At 41.5% G+C, this 18,410-nt stretch overlaps 1 protein-coding gene across 1 annotated transcript in view; it reads left to right on the top strand.

Moving 5' to 3' along the window:
- The window catches only part of LRBA (LPS responsive beige-like anchor protein), a 749,089-nt gene that overhangs the window by 553,389 nt on the left and 177,290 nt on the right, over window positions 1-18,410 (top strand). Inside the window, exons 41-43 of the mRNA XM_077279308.1 lie at window positions 1,197-1,299; window positions 2,853-2,968; window positions 9,478-9,590. Coding sequence (XP_077135423.1) covers window positions 1,197-1,299; window positions 2,853-2,968; window positions 9,478-9,590 — 332 coding nt within the window. The remainder of the gene's footprint in view (window positions 1-1,196; window positions 1,300-2,852; window positions 2,969-9,477; window positions 9,591-18,410) is intronic.

Below are 18,410 nucleotides of genomic sequence, written 5' to 3'. Positions count from 1 at the left end.
ACCTATTGTGATGGGTAAATCCTGTGTCTAGTGGGATACCTGTTATTTTAGTGCTCCCTTTGATAAGGAGCCTGCTGAAAACTCATGAAGAAAGGACAGGAAGTGAAGTGTAAGCTTAAAAAGCCTTCGTGTCTGGTGTGAAAACTGCAAAAGTGATAAATTTATATTTTAATAAAATTCATGATCTAAAATAAAAAGTTAAATACATTTAGCACAAAAACCTGAGTTGAACAATAGATTATTTTCTGATGACACATGCCCTTTAAATGTCATTTCTTCTCAGAGCTCTTGGAGAGATCATGAAGAAGCCCTTCAACTCAAGTAAACCTTCAAAGGGTGCACAAGGCTACTGTATGTTGCAATGTGTATCTGGACAATAGCTTTGTGGCTGACAAATTTGACTGCAGTAAAACCAGTGCTTTATGGTTCATGTTTCCCAGGTTGCCCACTGTTTAGGTAATTTCAAACCCAGAATCATCTGTTAGGAGGATGGGTAGCTCACCTCATTTGGTACCTTTATTTTATAACTTCTTTCAAAATAAGGAAGCAGCTAAAGCTTTGATCCTATTGATTAGGCCATAAAGTATGTATATAAACATACCGAAAGAAGAAACTCTTTATGTATAGGCCAGGTAAAATACAGCCACTTTATTTTAACAATCATGAATAAAAATAATAAATATATGTATATAAAGGAAAACCACAGATCAGGCTATTGATGAGCATACATAGACAGAAATATATACATATCTTACATAGACACCATGTACAGAATAGCAATAGTAAATTCCTGTAGCTTCATTAAGAAATATCATCCTGGATGAAGCATTTCAATTTGAAACGCGCGTCGGGTGTGGTGGGTTCATGGACATTTTAAAGGCAGTTATTCCATGTACATGTTCTTTTCCTATGTAAGTATACACATATATGCATTTATGTAATAGGCACATACAACCAGCAATGATGTGCTTATACTATGATCATTAATTACTAAGAGAGTAGATCTATGAATGACATATTTGAATACTTTTGCCAAATATCTCAACTTATCACCCTACATTAAAACCGTGATATTGCTATGTCTGCTATTGCTTGATATGCAAACATAGATATGCATACAAGTATGTCTATTATATATGTATTATTTCTTAATGAAGCGTTTGCATTCAAATTTTGTTCCTGTCTTCTATGTACAGTGGCTGTCATGTTCAACTTTCCAGACCCGTCTACAGTGAAAAAGGTGGTTCATTGTCTCCCCAGAGTTGGAATTGGCACGAATTTTGGTCTTCCTCAAACCAGGTAATCTTTGGTGAATCCACACTTGTATGTTAGGCATTACTGGCAAGTGGGGAGTGATGTGCATATACTGTATAATAGGTGGACTATGTGGAGTTCTGCGTACAGAGGTCGGCTTTCATTCTGAGCAGAGAATTGCTGCATAACAAGTGGGAATTTGGATTTCATGCCAAATGTTTCATTGTTTTGGGCATTGTTTTGTAATATTGCTGTATGGTTTCTTTATTTATAAATTCAATAAGTTCTGATTATCTTTATATGTGGTCTTTTTTTTTACCCAACTGGTCATGTTTTTCTTCTTTTGGTTTATTAATGTTTATAAGTCTCCAATTGAGAACGTTATAGATCAGACTCCACATTAATACGAGCTCTATTTCTGTGTACATCCTGAGAACATTATTTATCTGACCTAGATTGTTTATTTTCTGTTTCATTATTTATTAAATTGTGTATAGAATTTGACCATAAAATGTGAGACATTGTTATGCTTTTGTTCTGTGTAAAATGAGGATATTCTATGCATAATGCATATACTCATTATTAATATCCATAAAGGAAAGTGCACCGGCAATAACCATTAAAATGCTGCATTGAGTGCACACTTCTGATTTATGATAAGAGAATTAGTGTATACATCTAGAAATGTACCACTGTTGTCTTAAAGGGAACCTGTCACCACGTTTTTGGAAGATGGGATAAAAATAGCGTTAAATAGGGGCAGAGGTGGGCGTTACATTAGTGTGTGTGTTATGCGTTTATTACCCACCTAAGTTGCCGAAATAACTTTGCAAAGTCTCCGTTTTCGCCTGTCAATCAGGCTGGTCAGGTCGCATGGGCGTTGTCTTCCCCCAGATTTGGCGTAGTTTTCCGTTGGTGGCGTAGTGGTGTGCGCATGCCCAAAGTCCGGAATCCTCTTCCAGGGGATTTAAAATAGCGCGGTGTTCGTTATTGCATTGGTGATCGGTGGGCGCGGCCATCTTCCTTTGGCCGCGCGTGCGCAGAAGCGGCGCTCTGCTGGCCGCGGCTTCAGGAAAATGGCCGCCGCGATAACCATCTGCGCACGCGCGGCATCCCGCGGCCATTTTCCTGAAGCCGCGGCCAGCAGAGCGCCGCTTCTGCGCACGCGCGGCCAAAGGAAGATGGCCGCGCCCACCGATCACCAATGCAATAACGAACACCGCGCTATTTTAAATCCCCTGGAAGAGGATTCCGGACTTTGGGCATGCGCACACCACTACGCCACCAACGGAAAACTACGCCAAATCTGGGTGAAGACACCACGCCCATGTGACCTGACCAGCCTGATTGACAGGCGAAAACGGAGACTTTGCAAAGTTATTTCGGCAACTTAGGTGGGTAATAAACGCATAACACACACACTAATGTAACGCCCACCTCTGCCCCTATTTAACGCTATTTTTATCCCATCTTCCAAAAACGTGGTGACAGGTTCCCTTTAAACGTTTTTTTCTTTGTGCATCTAATAATATTTTGTGTTTTTCTTGCTTTTTTTCCTGATTTGATACTGGAGTTAATTTCCTTTTTTGTCTTGACAGACGCATCTCCCTGGCTACTCCTCGACAGATATTTAAAGCATCGAATATGACTCAACGTTGGCAGCACAGAGAAATCTCAAACTTTGAATACTTGATGTTCTTGAACACAATAGCAGGTAAATTAGTGGAACTACATTCTCTGTTTAACCCCTTTCTGCCATTGGACATACTATTCCGGCCAATATGGGGTGGACCCTACTTCCCAAGGACGGAATAGTACGTCCAGCTGACATCCGGCACTATGTGCCAGGAGCGGTCACAGACCGCCCCCGGCACATTAACCCCCGACACACTGCGATCAAACATGATCGCAGTGTTCCGGCGGTATAGGGAAGCATCGCGCAGGGAGGGGGCTCCCTGCGTGCTTCCCTGAGACGATCGGTACAAGGCGATGTGCTCACCTTGTACCGAGCGTCTCCTCCCTGCAAGCCCCGGATCCAAAATGGCCGCGGGGCTGCATCCGAGTCCTGCAGGGAGGTGGCTTCACAGCGCCTGCTTAGAGCAGGCGCCGGGAAGCCTGGAGCTGTGCATTTCAGATCGCCGATCTGACACAGTGCACAGCAAAGTGTCAGATCAGCGATCTGTCACTTTACTGCGATGCCCCCCCTGGGGCAAAGTAAAAAAAAAAAAAAAAAAATCCTAAATAAATAATAATTAAAAAAATATATATTGTTCCAATAAATAATACATTCCTTTAGCTAAATAAAATAAGAAAAACAATAAAAGTACACATATTTAGTATCGCCGCGTCCGTAACGACCCCACCTATAAAACATACAGCATCATCAGCGAAAAAATAAAAAAGTTATAGTCCTCAGAATAAAGCGATGCAAAAATAATTATTTTTTCTATAAAATAGTTTTTATCGTATAAAAGCGCCAAAACATAAAAAAATGATATAAATGAGATATCGCTGTAATCGTACTGACCCGAAGAATAAAACTGCTTTATCCATTTTACCAAACGCGGAACGGTATAAACGCCCCCCCCAAAAGAAATTCATGAATAGCTGGTTTTTGGTCATTCTGCCTCACAAAAATCGGAATAAAAAGCGATCAAAAAATGTCACGTGTCCGAAAATGTTACCATTAAAAACGTCAACTCGTCCCGCAAAAAACAAGACCTCACATGACTCTGTGGACCAAAATATGGAAAAATTATAGCTCTCAAAATGTGGTAACGCAAAAAACATTTTTTGCAATAAAAAGAGTCTTTTAGTGTGTGACGGCTGCCAATCAAAAATCCGCTAGAAAACGCGCTAAAAATAGTAAATCAAACCCATCCTCATCACCCCCTTAGTTGCGAAAACTTAAAAAAATGTATTTATTTCCATTTTCCCATTAGGGTTAGGGTTGGGGCTAAAGTTAGGGTTAGGGTTTGGATTACATTTACGGTTTGGAATAGGGTTGGGATTAGGGTTAGGGGTGTGGTTAGGGTTACAGTTGAGATTAGGGTTAGGGGTGTGTTTGGGATAGGGTTTCAGTTAGAATTGGGGGGTTTCCACTGTGTAGGCACATCAGGGCTCTCCAAACGAGACATTGCGTCCGATCTCAATTCCAGCCAATTCTGCGTTGAAAAAGTAAAACAGTGCTCCTTCCCTTCTGAGCTCTCCCGTGCACACAAACAGGGGTTTACCCCAACATATGGGGTATCAGCGTACTCAGGACACATTTGACAACAACTTTTGGTGTCCAATTTCTCCTGTTACCCTTGGGAAAATACAAAACTATATATATATATATATATATATATATATATATATATATATATATATATATATATATATATATATATATAAATATATATATTTTATTTTCACGGCTCTGCGTTATAAACTGTAGTGAAACACTTGGGGGTTCAAAGTTCTCACAACACATCTAGATAAGTTCCTTTGCGGGTCTGGTTTCCAATATGGGGTCACCTATGGGGGGTTTCTACTGTTTAGTTACATCAGGGGCTCTGCAAATGCAACGTGACGCCTGCAGACCAATCCATCTAAGTCTGCATTCCAAATGGCGCTCCTTCCCTTCCGAGCTCTGCCATGCGCCCAAACGGTGCCTAAACTCCCCCCCCCCCCCCACATATAGGGTATCAGCCTACTCAGGACAAATTGGACAACAACTTTTGGGGTTCAATTTACACCGTTTCTCTTGGGAAAAATACAAAACTGGGGGCTAAAAAATAATTTTTGTGGGAAAAAAAAAGGATTTTTTATTTTCACGGCTCTGCGTTATAAACTGTAGTGAAACACTTGGGGGTTCAAAGCTCTCACAACAAATCTAGATAAGTTTCTTGAGGGGGTCTAGTTTCCAATATATAATCACGTGGGGGGTTTCTACGGTTTAGGTACATTAGGGGCTCTGCAAATGCAACGTGATGCCTGCAGACCATTCCATCTAAGTCTGCATTCCAAATGGCAATCCTTCCCTTCCGAGCTCTGCCATGCGCCCAAACGGTGTTTCGCCCCACATATGGGGTATCAGCGTACTCAGGACAAATTGGACAACAACTTTTGGGGTCCAATTTCTCCTGTTACCCTTGGCAAAGTGCAAAACTGGGGGCTAAAAAATAATTTTTGTGGGAGAAAAATTAATTTTTATTTTCACGGCTCTGCGTTATAAATTGTAGTGAAACACTTGGGGGTTCAACGCTCTCACAACACATCTAGATGAGTTCCTTAGGGGGTCTACTTTCCAAAATGGTGTCACTTGTGGGGGGTTTCAATGTTTAGGCACATCAGGGGCTCTCCAAACACAACATGGCGTCCCATCTCAATTCCAGTCAATTTTGCATTGAAAAGTCAAACGGGGCTCCTTCCCCTCCGAGCTCTCCCTTGCGCCCAAACAGTGGTTTACCCCCACATATGAGGTATCAGCGTACTCAGGACAAATTGTGCAACAACTTATGGAGTCCAATTTCTTCTCTTACCCTTGGGAAACTAAAAAATTGGGGGCGAAAAGATCATTTTTGTGAAAAAATATGATTTTTTATTTTTACGGCTCTGCATTATAAACTTCTGTGAATCACTTAATGGGTCAAAGTGCTCACCACACATCTAGATAAGTTCCTTAGGGGGTCTGCTTTCCAAAATGGTGTCACTTTTGGGGGGTTTCAATGTTTAGGCACATCAGGGGCTCTCCAAACGCAACATGGTGTCCCATCTGAATTCCATTCATTTTTGCATTGAAAAGTCAAATGGCGCTGCTTCGCTTCGGAGCTCTGCCATGCGCCCAAACAGTGGTTTACCCCCACATATGGGTTATCGGCGTACTCAGGACAAATTGTACAACAACTTTTGGGGTCCATTTTATCCTGTTACCCTCAGTAAAATGAAACAAATTGGAGTTGAAGTCAATTTTTTGTGTAAAAAAGTTAAATGTTCATTTTTATTTAAACATTCCAAAAATTCCTGTGAAACACCTGAAGGGTTAATAAACTTCTTGAATGTGGTTTCGAGCACCTTGAGGGGTGCAGTTTTTAGAATGGTGTCACACTTCGTTATTTTCTATCATATAGACCCCTCAAAATGACTTCAAATGAGATGTGGTCCCTAAAAATAAATGGTGTTGTAAAAATGAGAAATTGCTGGTCAACTTTTAACCCTTATAACTCCCTAACAAAAATAAATTTTGTTTCCAAAATTGTGCTGATGTAAAGTAGACATGTGGGAAATGTTACTTATTAAGTATTTTGTGTGAGATATCTCTGTGATTTAATTGTATAAAAATTCAAAGTTGAAAAATTGCGAAATTTTCAAAATTTTCGCCAACTATCCGTTTTTTTTCACAAAGAAACGCAGGTAATATCAAAGAAATTTTACCACTATCATGAAGTACAATATGTCACGAGAAAACAGTGTCAGAATCACCGGGATCCGTTGAATAGTTCCAGAGTTATAACCTCATACAGGGACAGTGGTCAGAATTGTAAAAATTGTCCCAGTCACTAACGTGCAAACCACCCTTGGGGGTAAAGGGGTTAAGCAATTTTTGATTCTATTAGATTCATTCTAAAATGGCTCTTCGAACCAAAAGGTTTGAAGCGGCAACAAAAGAAAACGTATGACCAATCATAATGCAGCTTTCATGTAACCAGAGCATTTTAAAAAATAACGGTTATGGGTAAGAAAAAAAAATAGCACTTTATAGTAATAGCAAAGTGAATGAGATTTCTGAAATCTCATTCTGCAAATTCTTTCCATATTTGAACATCAAAGCGATTTTTTTTTTTTAAATCTGCAGCGTGTCATTTCAATGTATTATCAGCATCATTCACCCGATCAAATGAATAAGAAAAAATGCAGGTAAAACTGCAGCAAAAACACTTAAAAAAATGCATGTTTTCTGCAGCATTTTTCCTGCCAAACACTCTGGTTTTTGGTGCAAAACTTCTGTAAGTACTCAATCTGTGCATATCCCCTGAGGGTATGTGCACACGTTGCGGATTTTTCCGCGCGGATTCTGCAGAATCCGCAGGCAAAATGTCCTGTGTTTTACCTGCAGATTCCCTGCGGGTTTTCTGCGGATTTCGCCTGCGTTTTTACACCTGCGGATTCCTATAATGAAACAGGTGTAAAACGCTGCAAAATCTGCACAAAGAATTGACATGCTGCGAAAATTAAACCACTGCGTTTCCACGTGGAATTTTCCGCTGCATGGGCACAGCAGATTTGGTTTCCATAGGTTAACTTGTACTGTACACCGCATGGAGAACTGCTGCGGATCTGCAGGGCTAAATCCTTAGCCCTGGCTGTGTGTTTCTGGTCATTGTCATGCTGGAAGACCCAGCCATGACCCATCTTCAATGCTCTTACTGCACAAACCTTGTGATACATGACCCAATCCATCCTCCCTTCAGTACGTCCTGTCCTCTTTGCAAAAAAGCACCCCCAACCTATGATGTTTCCCTCACCATGCTTCATGGTTAGGACTGTTTTCTTGGCGTTGTGCTCATTATTCTTCTTCCTCCAAACACAGCGAGTGGAATTGATACCAAAAAGTTATATTTTGGACTCGTATGACCACATGACCTTCTCCCATACCTCCTTTGTATCATACAGATGTCATTTGCGAACTTCAATTGCTCTTGGACATGTTCTGGCGTAGGCAGGGGGAACTTGCATGTCTTGCAGGATTTTAATATTGCTGCTTGTCTATTGTCCTGTAGCCCATCCCAGCCTTGTGCAGGTCTAAAATTTGGTTCCTGGTCTCAGTAGACAGCTCTTTGGTCTTGGCCATGGTGGAGAGGTTGTAGTGTGATTGATTGTGTGTGGACAGGTGTCTTTTATACAGGTAAGGAGTTCAAACAGGTTTATACAGGTAATGAGTGTAGAGTAGGATGGCTTCTTAAATAAAAACTAACAGGTCTGTGAGGGCCAGAATTCTTGCTGGTTGGTAGGTGATCAACTACTTATTTCATGCCATAAAATGCAATTTAATTATTTAAAAATCCTACGATCATAACAGGCCACTCCATTCTTTGTAGGTGGGAAAACTTGCAAAATAGACAGTGTATCAAATACTACTTTTCCCCACTGTATATGTAAATTTAACCTCAATAACCATTTTTCCATCTAAACCTCCAGCTTACATTAATCTTTCTGTAATATTACATTATGCTCCTCTGTTTTATCTGCGGATGTTGAAATTTTACTGTGTATTTTCTCTACAAATTCACTGGTTCATACATTAAATAGAGGAGGACCCAATTCTGACCCTGGTGGTACTGCACCGTTAGACTACTTTCACACTAGCATCGGTACGGGGCCATCGCCATGCGTCGGCCCGACATACCGACGCATGCTGTGAAATAAAAGCACAACGGGGGCAGCGGATGCAGTTTTTCAGCGCATCCGCTGCCCCATTGTAATGTGCGGGGAGGAGGGGGCAGAGTTCCGGCCGCGCATGCGCGGTCGGAAATGGTGGACATGATGCACAAAAAAAGTTACATGTAACTTTTCTTTGTGCCGACGGTCCGCCAAAACACGACGCATCCGTTGCATGATGGATGCGACGTGTGGCCATTCGTCGCAATGCGTCGCTAATGCAAGCCTATGGAGAAAAAACGCATCCTGCGAGCAACTTTGCAGGATGCGTTTTTTTCTCCAAAACGACGTATTGCGACGTACAGCAAGCAACGCTAGTGTGAAAGTAGCCTTAATTGTGTGATTGATACATTGTTTTACCCTGGTCCAGTCTGGTGCTTAGCACCTCGTAGAAGATAAACACATTAGTCCAACACTACTGATCTCTCATGAACCCATGTTGATGCTAGATTGAGGGTATTATTAGTCAGATACTTCAAGGTAGCATCTCATTAAAAAAAACTCCAACATTTTTGTTCACAGTAGAGTGTAAACTTAAAGTCCTAGAGTTTCCAGTCTACTTTATTTTATCTCTTTTTTAATATTTCTCAACACATTTTCAACGCTTCACTCCTCTGGTACAGACAGTATAAATACATTTATTTGTAGATATGTATTAGGATATATTGTATATATCCTTCTGTTATTGCTTTTGTGTTAACAGAAATCTATTAAAAATAATATGCACATATGACGTCAATATCTATACAACTGATTTATCACTGAGCAAGAGCCTTATTCCTTTTTTTATGTTTTTGACAGGACGAACATACAATGACTTGAATCAGTATCCAGTGTTTCCTTGGGTCATCACAAATTATGAATCTGAAGAACTGGATTTGACTCTTCCAAGCAACTTTAGGGATTTGTCAAAGGTCAGTGTTATTTACAATCCTGTTTATTGGATGATTGTCTGTTCATAAATAGCATGTTAGTTTTTACAATATAATATAGGTTATAAATGGACTATATTCCATGTACAGTTATGCTAAAAAGTTTACTTACCCCTGTCAAATTTTTGCTTTCTTGGCATTTTTTCAGAGAATATGAATAATAACACCAAAACTTTTTCTCCACTCATGGTTAGTGGTTGGGTGAAGCCATTTATTGCCAAACTACTGTGTTTTTCTCTTTTTAAATCATGACAAACCAAAACATCCAAATGACCCTGATCAAAAGTTTACCCCATTTCGTAATACCGCGTATTGCCCCATCTAACATCAATGACAGCTTGAAGTCTATTGTGGTAGTTGTGGATGAGGTTCGTTATTTTCTCAGATGGTAAATCTGCCCACTCTTCTTGGCAATAGCATCCAGTTCCTGTAAATTTCCACACTGTCTAGCATGAACTGTGCTCTTATTATCTCCCCAGAGTGGCTCAATGATATTGAGATGAAGAGACCTGAGGTGGCCAATCCAGAACCTTCACTTTGTTCTGCTGTAGCCAATCTTAGTCTCATCACTCCAAATTAACTTGTTCCAGAAGTTTTGAGGCTTGTCTCTGTGCTGTTTTGCGTATTGTAGGTGAAATACTTTGTGACATTTGCGCAGTAATGGCTTTCCTCTGGCGAATCGACCTTGCAGACCATTTTTCTCCAAGTTCCTCCTTATTGTGCATATAGAAACAGCCACACCGCTAGTTTTCATAGAGTCCAGTATTTCAGCTGATGTTATTTGTGGGTTTTTCTTTGCATCCCGAACAATTTTCCTGGCAGTTGTGGACGAAATTTTTGTTGGTCTACCTGACTGTAGTTTTTTATTTACAGAGCCCCTGATTTTCCATTTGTTAATCACCGTTTGAATGCTGCTGACTGGCATTATCAAATCCTTGGATATCTTTATATCCCTTTCCTGTTTTATACAGTTCAACTACCTTTTTCCATAGATCCGTTGACAATTCTTTTGCTTTCCCCATGACTCACAATCCAGAAACATCAGTGGCTGGATGAAAGATGCAAGAGTCTGTCTGGATCCCAGAAACTCACTCGGCTGTTATGCAAACACGCTATTTACAAACAAACAGGTCACAGGTGAGGATGTTACCTTTAGTAGCCATTCAAACCCATTTGTGTCAACTTCTGTGCATGTTATCAGGCCAAAATCACCAGGTTATGTAAACTTTTGATCAGGGTCATTTGGATGTTTTGCTTGGTCATTATGATTTAAAAAGAGAAAACAGTAGTTTGATAATAAATTGCTTTACCCAACCACTAACCATGAGTGGAGAAAAAGTTTTGGTGTGATCATTTATATTCTCTGAAAAATGCTAAGAAAGCAATAATTTTGCCTGGGTATGTAAACTTTTGAGCACAACTGTACCTCTATCTAGCATGAAGGAGATCATGAAGGAATATTCGAAGGAAGAAATGTTTGTTACCCAGTTTTCAAAAATCTTTCAACATCAGACTTGTGAACTGATTTTTTTTTTTTTAAATAAGCCATTATTACAAAGATACATTAAAAAGGCAAAAGCTGCTTACAGATACCGCAAACTCTAGTTAAAGGTGATTGCTTAGTTTACTCTTCAGTGGTTTCATAGAACACACCAAAGAACTACGGTACTATTCACTGATCATTGAACTATATGGGCATTGTCGGATAAACATACAGACTTGCTTACACTTATTATAGTTTATTGCAATTATAATAGAGAAAACTATGCCTATATGATTTAAGCAATCTTTTATATTTTTAGACTTAAAGCTTTAATCATTGGCTATACAATTCATATGGAAGGGTCAGCACGCCAGAATACACTATAACATTTTAACCCCTTAAAGGGAACCTGTCAGCAGTTTTGGCAGTTATAAGATACGGCCACTGCCTTTCAGGGTTATCTACAGTATTCTATAATGCTGTAGGTAAGCCCCCAGTCAAACCTGAAAGATAAGAAAAATAAGTTTTATTATACTCACCGGGGAGGGGGCTGTCCGGTGTGGCATCATGCTCCTGCACAGGCGCCTGCGCACTGCAGTACTCAGCCCTCAATAGCGCAGATAAGTATGCCTGCGCAGGAGGGCGATGCCGGGGAGCGATGAAGCAACAGGAGGGCGGCATCACAAGAAGATGGGAGGCGCCGGACTCGGACCTGCGACACCCATCAGACTGGACTGCCCCTGACCTCCCCCGGGTGGGTATAATAAAACTTATTTTTCTTATGTTTTAGGTTGGACTGAGGGCTTATCTACAGCATTACATCGTTATAGAAAGCTGTAGATAAGCCCTGAAAGGCAGTGGCCGTATCTTATATCGGCCAAAACTGCTAACAGGTTTGCTTTAACAACCGCCAGTATACCTTTTAATGGCGGCTGTTAACCCCTTACCGACCTGTGACACAGCGTATGCGTCATGAAAGTCGGTGCCAATCCGACCTGTGACGCATATGCTGTGTCACAGAATGATCGCGTCCCTGCCGATCGGGTGAAAGGGTTAACTCCAATTTCACCCGATCTGCAGGGACAGGGGGAGTGGTACTTTAGCCCGGGGGGGTGACTTTGCCCCCACGATGCTACGATCGCTCTGATTGGCTGTTGCACTTTCAACAGCCAATCAGAGTAATTTGTAATATTTCACCTATGAAAAGTGGTGAAATATTACAATCCAGCCATGGCCGATGCTGCAATATCATCGGCCATGGCTGGAAACCCTGATCTGCCCCCCCACCGCTCTCCTCCCCACTCCTCCGTTCTGTCCCGTACTCCCCTCCGTCCTCCTGTCCGCTCCCCCGTCCTCCTGTCCGCTCCCCCCGTGCTCCGATCCACCCCCCCCCCCCCCCCCCGTGCTCCGATCCATCCCCCGTGCAACCCCCCCTCATACTTACCGAGCCTCCCGGTGTGTGCCCTTCTCCTCCATGGGCGCCGCCATCTTCCAAAATGGCGGGTGCATGCGCAGTGCGCCCGCCAAATCTGCTGGCCGGCAGATTCGTTTCATGTACATTTTGATCACTGTGATAAAACCTATCACAGTGATCAAAATAAAAAAATAGTAAATGAAGCCCCCCCTTTATCACCCCCATAGGTAGGGACAACAATAAAATAAAGAAAATATTTTTTTTTTTTCCACTAGGGTTAGGGCTAGGGTTAGGGTTAGGCTATGGCTATGCACACATATTCTGGTCCTCTGCGGATTTTTCCGCAGCGGATTTGATAAATCCGCAGTGAAAAACCGCTGCGGATTTATCGCGGATTCACCGTGGTTTTTCTACGGTTTTTCTGCAGATTTCACTGCGGTTTTACACCTGCGGTTTTCTATTGGAGCAGTTGTAAAACCGCTGCGGAATCCGCAGAAAGAAGTGACATGCTGCGGAATGTAAACCGCTGTGTTTCCGTGCAGTTTTTTCCGCAGCATGTGCACAGCGTTTTTTGTTTCCTATAGGTTTACATTGAACTATAAACTCATGGGAAACTGCTGCGGAAACGCTGCGAATCCGCAGCTTGTGCACATAGCCTTAGAATTAGGCTATGTGCACACGGTGCGGATTTGGCTGCGGATCCACAGCGGATTGGCAGCTGCGGATTCGTAGCAGTTTTCCAACAGGTTTACAGTTCCATGTAAACCTATGGAAAACCAAATCCGCTGTGCCCATGGTGCGGAAAATACCATGCGGAAATGCTGCGTTGTATTTTCCGCAGCATGTCAATTCTTTGTGCGGATTCCGCAGCGTTTTACACCTGTTCCTCAATAGGAATCCACAGATTAAATCCGCACAAAAACCACAGGAAATCCGTGGTAAATCTGCAGGTAAAACGCAGTGCCTTTTACCTGCGGATTTTTCAAAAAAGGTGCGGAAAAATCTCATGCAAATCCGCAACGTGGGCACATAGCCTTAGGGTTAGGGTTGGAATTAGGGCTAGGGTTGGAAATAGGGTTAAGATTAGGCTTGTGGTTAGGGTTATGGTTAGGGGTGTGTTGGGGTTAGGGTTGGAATTAGGGTTATGGCTAGAGTTGGGATTAGGGTTAGGGGTGTGTTGGGGTTAGTGTTGGAGTTAGAATTGAGGGGTTTCCACTGTTTGGGCACATCAGGGGTCTCCAAACGCAACATGGCGCCACCATTGATTCCAGCCAATCTTGCGTTCAAAAAGTCAAATGGTGCTCCCTCCCTTCCGAGCCCCGACGTGCACCCAAACAGTGGTTTACCCCCACATATGGGGTACCAGCATACTCAGGACAAACTGGGCAACAACTATTGTGGTCCAATTTCTCCTTTTACCCTTGTAAAAATAAGAAAATGCTTGCTAAAACATCATTTTTGAGGAAAGAAAAATGATTTTTTATTTTCACGGCTCTGCGTTGTAAACTTCTGTGACTCACTTGGGGTTCAAAGTGCTCACCACATATCTAGATAAGTTCCTTGGGGGATCTAGTTTCCAAAATGGGGTCACTTGTGGGGGGTTTCTACTGTTTAGGCACTTCAGGGTCTCTGCAAATGCAACGTGACGCTCGCAGACCATTCCATCAAAGTCTGCATTTCAAAACGTCACTACTTCCCTTCCGAGCCCCGACGTGTGCCCAAACAGTGGTTTACCCCCACATATGGGGTACCAGCATACTCGGGACAAACTGGGCAACAACTTTTGGGGTCCAATTCTCCTGTTACTCTAGTGAAAATAAAAAATTGCAGGCTAAAAAATAATTTTTGAGGAAAGAAAAATGATTTTTTATTTTCACAGCTCTGCGTTATAAACTTTTGTGAAGCACTTGGGGGTTTAAAGTGGTCACCGCACATCTAGATAAGTTCCATGGGAGGTCTAGTTTCCAAAATGGGGTCATAAGTGGGGGAGCTCCAATGTTTAGGCACACGGGGTCTCTCCAAACGCCACATGGTGTCCGCTAACAATTGGAGCTAATTTTTCATTCAAAAAGTCAAATGGCGCTCCTTCCCTTCTGAGCCCTGCCGTGTGCCCAAACAGTGGTTTACCCCCACATGTGTGGTATCAGTGTACTCAGGAGAAATTGCCCAATAAATTTTAGGATCCATTTTGTCCTGTTGTCCATGTGGAAATGATCAAATTGAGGCTAAAAGAATTTTTTTGTGAAAAAAAAATACTTTTTCATTTTTACAGATCAATTTGTGAAGCACCTGTGGGTTCAAAGTGCTCACTATGCATCTAGATAAGTTCCTTGGGGGGTCTAGTTTCCAAAAAGGGGTGACATGTGGGGGAGATCCAATGTTTAGGCACACAGGGGCTCTCCAAACGCGACATGGTGTCCGCTAACGATTGGAGCTAATTTTTCATTCAAAAAGTCAAATGGCGCTCCCTCCCTTCCGAGCCCTGCCGTGTGCCCAAACAGTGGTTTACCCCCACATGTGAGGTATCCGTGTACTCAGGAGAAATTGCCCAATAAATTTTAGGATCCATTTTGTCCTGTTGCCCATGTGGAAATGAAAAAATTGAGGCTAAAAGAAATTTTTTGTGAAAAAAAAAGTACTTTTTCATTTTTACAGATCAATTTGTGAAGCACCTGGGGGTTCAAAGTGCTCACTATGCATCTAGATAAGGTCCATGGGGGGTCTAGTTTCCAAAATGGGGTCATATGTGGGGGAGCTCCAATGTTTAGGCACACAGGGGCTCTCCAAACGCGACATGGTGTCCGCTAACGATTGAAGCTATTTTTCATTCAAAAGTCAAATGGCGCTCCTTCCCTTCCGAGCCTTGCCGTGTGCACAAACTGGTTTGTGACCACATATGAGGTATCGGTGTACTCAGGAGAAATTGCCCAACACATTTTAGGATCCATTTTATCCTGTTGCCCATGTGGAAATGAACAAATTAAGGCTAAAATACTTTTTTTGTGAAAAAAAAGTACTTTTTCATTTTTACGGATCAATTTGTGAAGCACTTGGGGGTTCAAAGTGCTCACTATGCATCTAGATAAGTTCCTTGGGGGGTCTAGTTTCCAAAATTGGGTCACTTGTGGGGGAGCTCCAATGTTTAGGCACACGGGGGCTCTCCAAACGCGACATGGTGTCCGCTAAAGATTGGAGCCAATTTTTCATTGAAAAAGTCAAATGGCGCCCTTTCCCTTCCGAGCCCTGTCGTGCGCCCAGACAGTGGTTCCCCCCCACATATGGGGTATCGGCGTACTCAGGACAAATTGTACAATAACTTTTGGGGACCAGTTTCTCTTTTTACCCTTGGGAAAGTAAAAAAATTGTTGCTAAAAGATCATTTTTGTGACTAAAAAGTTAAATGTTCATTTTTTCCTTCCATGTTGCTTCTGCTGCTGTGAAGCACCTGAAGGGTTAATAAACTTCTTGAATGTGTTTTTGAGCACCTTGAGGGGTACAGTTTTTAGAATGGTGTCACTTTTGGGTATTTTCAGCCATATAGACCCCTAAAACTGACTTCAAATGTGAGGTGGTCCCTAAAAAAAATGTTTTTGTAAATTTTGCTGTAAAAATGAGAAATCGCTGGTCAAATTTTAACCCTTATAACTTCCTAGCAAAAAAAAATTTGGTTTCCAAAATTGTGCTGATGTAAAGTAGACATGTGGGTAATGTTATTTATTAACTATTTTGTGTCACATAACTCTCTCGTTTAACAGAATAAAAATTCAAAATTTGAAAATTGCGATTTTTTTCAAAATTTTAGCCAAATTTCCATTTTTTTCATAAATAAACGCAAAAATTATCGACCTAAATTTACCACTAACGTGAAGCCCAATATGTCACGAAAAAACAATCTCAGAACCGCTAGGATCCGTTGAAGCATTCCTGAGTTATTACCTCATAAAGGGACACTGGTCAGAATTGCAAAAAACGGCCAGGTCATTAAGGTCAAAATAGGCTGGGTCATGAAGGGGTTAAGGGTACTTATTCCTCAGTGCCGGTTCTTAATGGCGCTGAGAAATAAGCGGATAGCGCCCCCCAGCGTGATAAAATCTCCGGGAACTCTGCTACGGGGGGGGGGGGGGGTAGCTGAGATCCCAAAGAGCATGATTTGGGTCAGTTTTTACTGATCCCCAGTCTTATCGCCGTTATTCATCGAATAATGGCGATCGCAAAAGAAAAAAAAGGCAGATTTTTCTATTCATTTCTCTCTCCTCTGATATGATCTAGCTTTCCAGAGGAGAGATAAATGGGGTCCTTCGAACCAAGCCCCCCTCCCCGTACCTCCAGCATCTCTGTATCCTCCAACTCTGTCCCCTGGCCCTCCGTGTAATTTTCCCGGAAGAAAATGGCGGGTGCATGCGCAGATCTGAAGGCCGGCAGCAATAGGAGATTTTTCCTATTGGTTCATTTTGATCACAGTGATCTAAATTAAGAAAATAGTAAATCGAACCCCCCTTTGTCACCCCCTTAGTTAGCTGAAATTAATAAAATATTAAAAAGGAATTTTTTTCCATTATTTGCAGTTAGGTTTGGAGTTAGAGCTAGGATTGGGGTTAGATCTAGGGTTGGTGTTGGGGCTAGGGTTGGGGTTAGGGTTGGGGATAGGGCTAATGTTGGGGCTAGGGTTAAAGATAGAGCTAGGGTTGGGGTTAGAGCTAGGGTTCGGGTTGAGCTAGGGTTTTGTTGGGGTTATAGTTGTGTTGGGGTCATGGTTGGGGTTATGGTTGTAGTGTTGGAGTTAGGGTGATGGGGTTAGTATGATGTTGGGGTTAGGGTGGTGTTGGGGTTAAGGGGATGGGATTAGTGTTAGGGGTGTGTTGGGGTTAGGGCTGTGTTAAGGTTGGAGTTAGAATTGGGGAGGTTCCACTGTTTAGGTACATTAAGGGGTTTCCAAATGCGACATGGCGCCCCCCATTGATTCCACCCAATATTGCATTCAAAAAGTCAAACGGCGCTTCCTTCCTTCTGAGCTCTGCCGTGCACCCAAACAGTGGCTTTCCCCCACATACGGGGTATCTGTCTACGCAGGAGAAATTGCACAACAAATTTTGTGGTCCATTTTCTCTTGATACCCTTGTGAAAATAAAAAAGTTTGGTTCCAAAGTAAATTTTTTGTGAAAAAAGTAAAATGTTCATTTTTTCCTTCCACATTGCTTTAGTTCTTGTGAACCATCTAAAGAGTTAATAAACCTCTTCAATGTGGTTTTATGCACCTTAAGGGGTGCAGTTTTTAGAATGGTTTGTAAATTTTGTTAGAAAAATTAGTTTAGAAATTGCTGATCAACTTTTAAAACTTACAACGTCCTATCAAAAAATGATGTTTACAAAATTGTGCTGATGTAAAGTAGACATGTGGAAAATGTTATTTATTAACTATTTTATGTGACATAACGCTTTAAGGGCACAAAAGTTAAGTTTGAAAATTGCTAAATTTCCGTCAAATTTCTATTTTTTTCTTAAAAAAGTGCATGTCCTATCAATTTTTTTTTACCACTAACATGAAGTACAATATGTCATGAAAAAACAGTCTCAGAATCAGTGGGATCTGTTAAAGTGTTTCAGAGCTAGAATCTCATAAAGTGACACTGGTCAGAATTGTAAAAATCGGCTTAGTCATTAAGGTCAAAATTGGCTCTGTCACTAACGGGTTAAGAGTTACCCAACAACATTATTTTCCATCAACTTTTGGTTCAGTTCACATTATCGTTCTGTGTTCCACGTTTTCTGATCGGTTACAAGAATACAAAAATGTAAGTCATAAAGAATTTGCCGGATACAAATTGTGCCAGAAGAGATCATTGACTATAAAAAGTTGTTGTTTTTTTTTGTTTCTGTTAGTATCTGTCATTTTACAGAAAAAAAA

This window comes from Ranitomeya variabilis, chromosome 1 (assembly GCF_051348905.1).
Source record: "Ranitomeya variabilis isolate aRanVar5 chromosome 1, aRanVar5.hap1, whole genome shotgun sequence".
NCBI classification, from domain to species: Eukaryota; Metazoa; Chordata; class Amphibia; order Anura; family Dendrobatidae; genus Ranitomeya; species Ranitomeya variabilis.
Note: the sequence above shows the minus strand (reverse complement) of the source record. Positions and strands in the feature narration are given on the sequence as shown.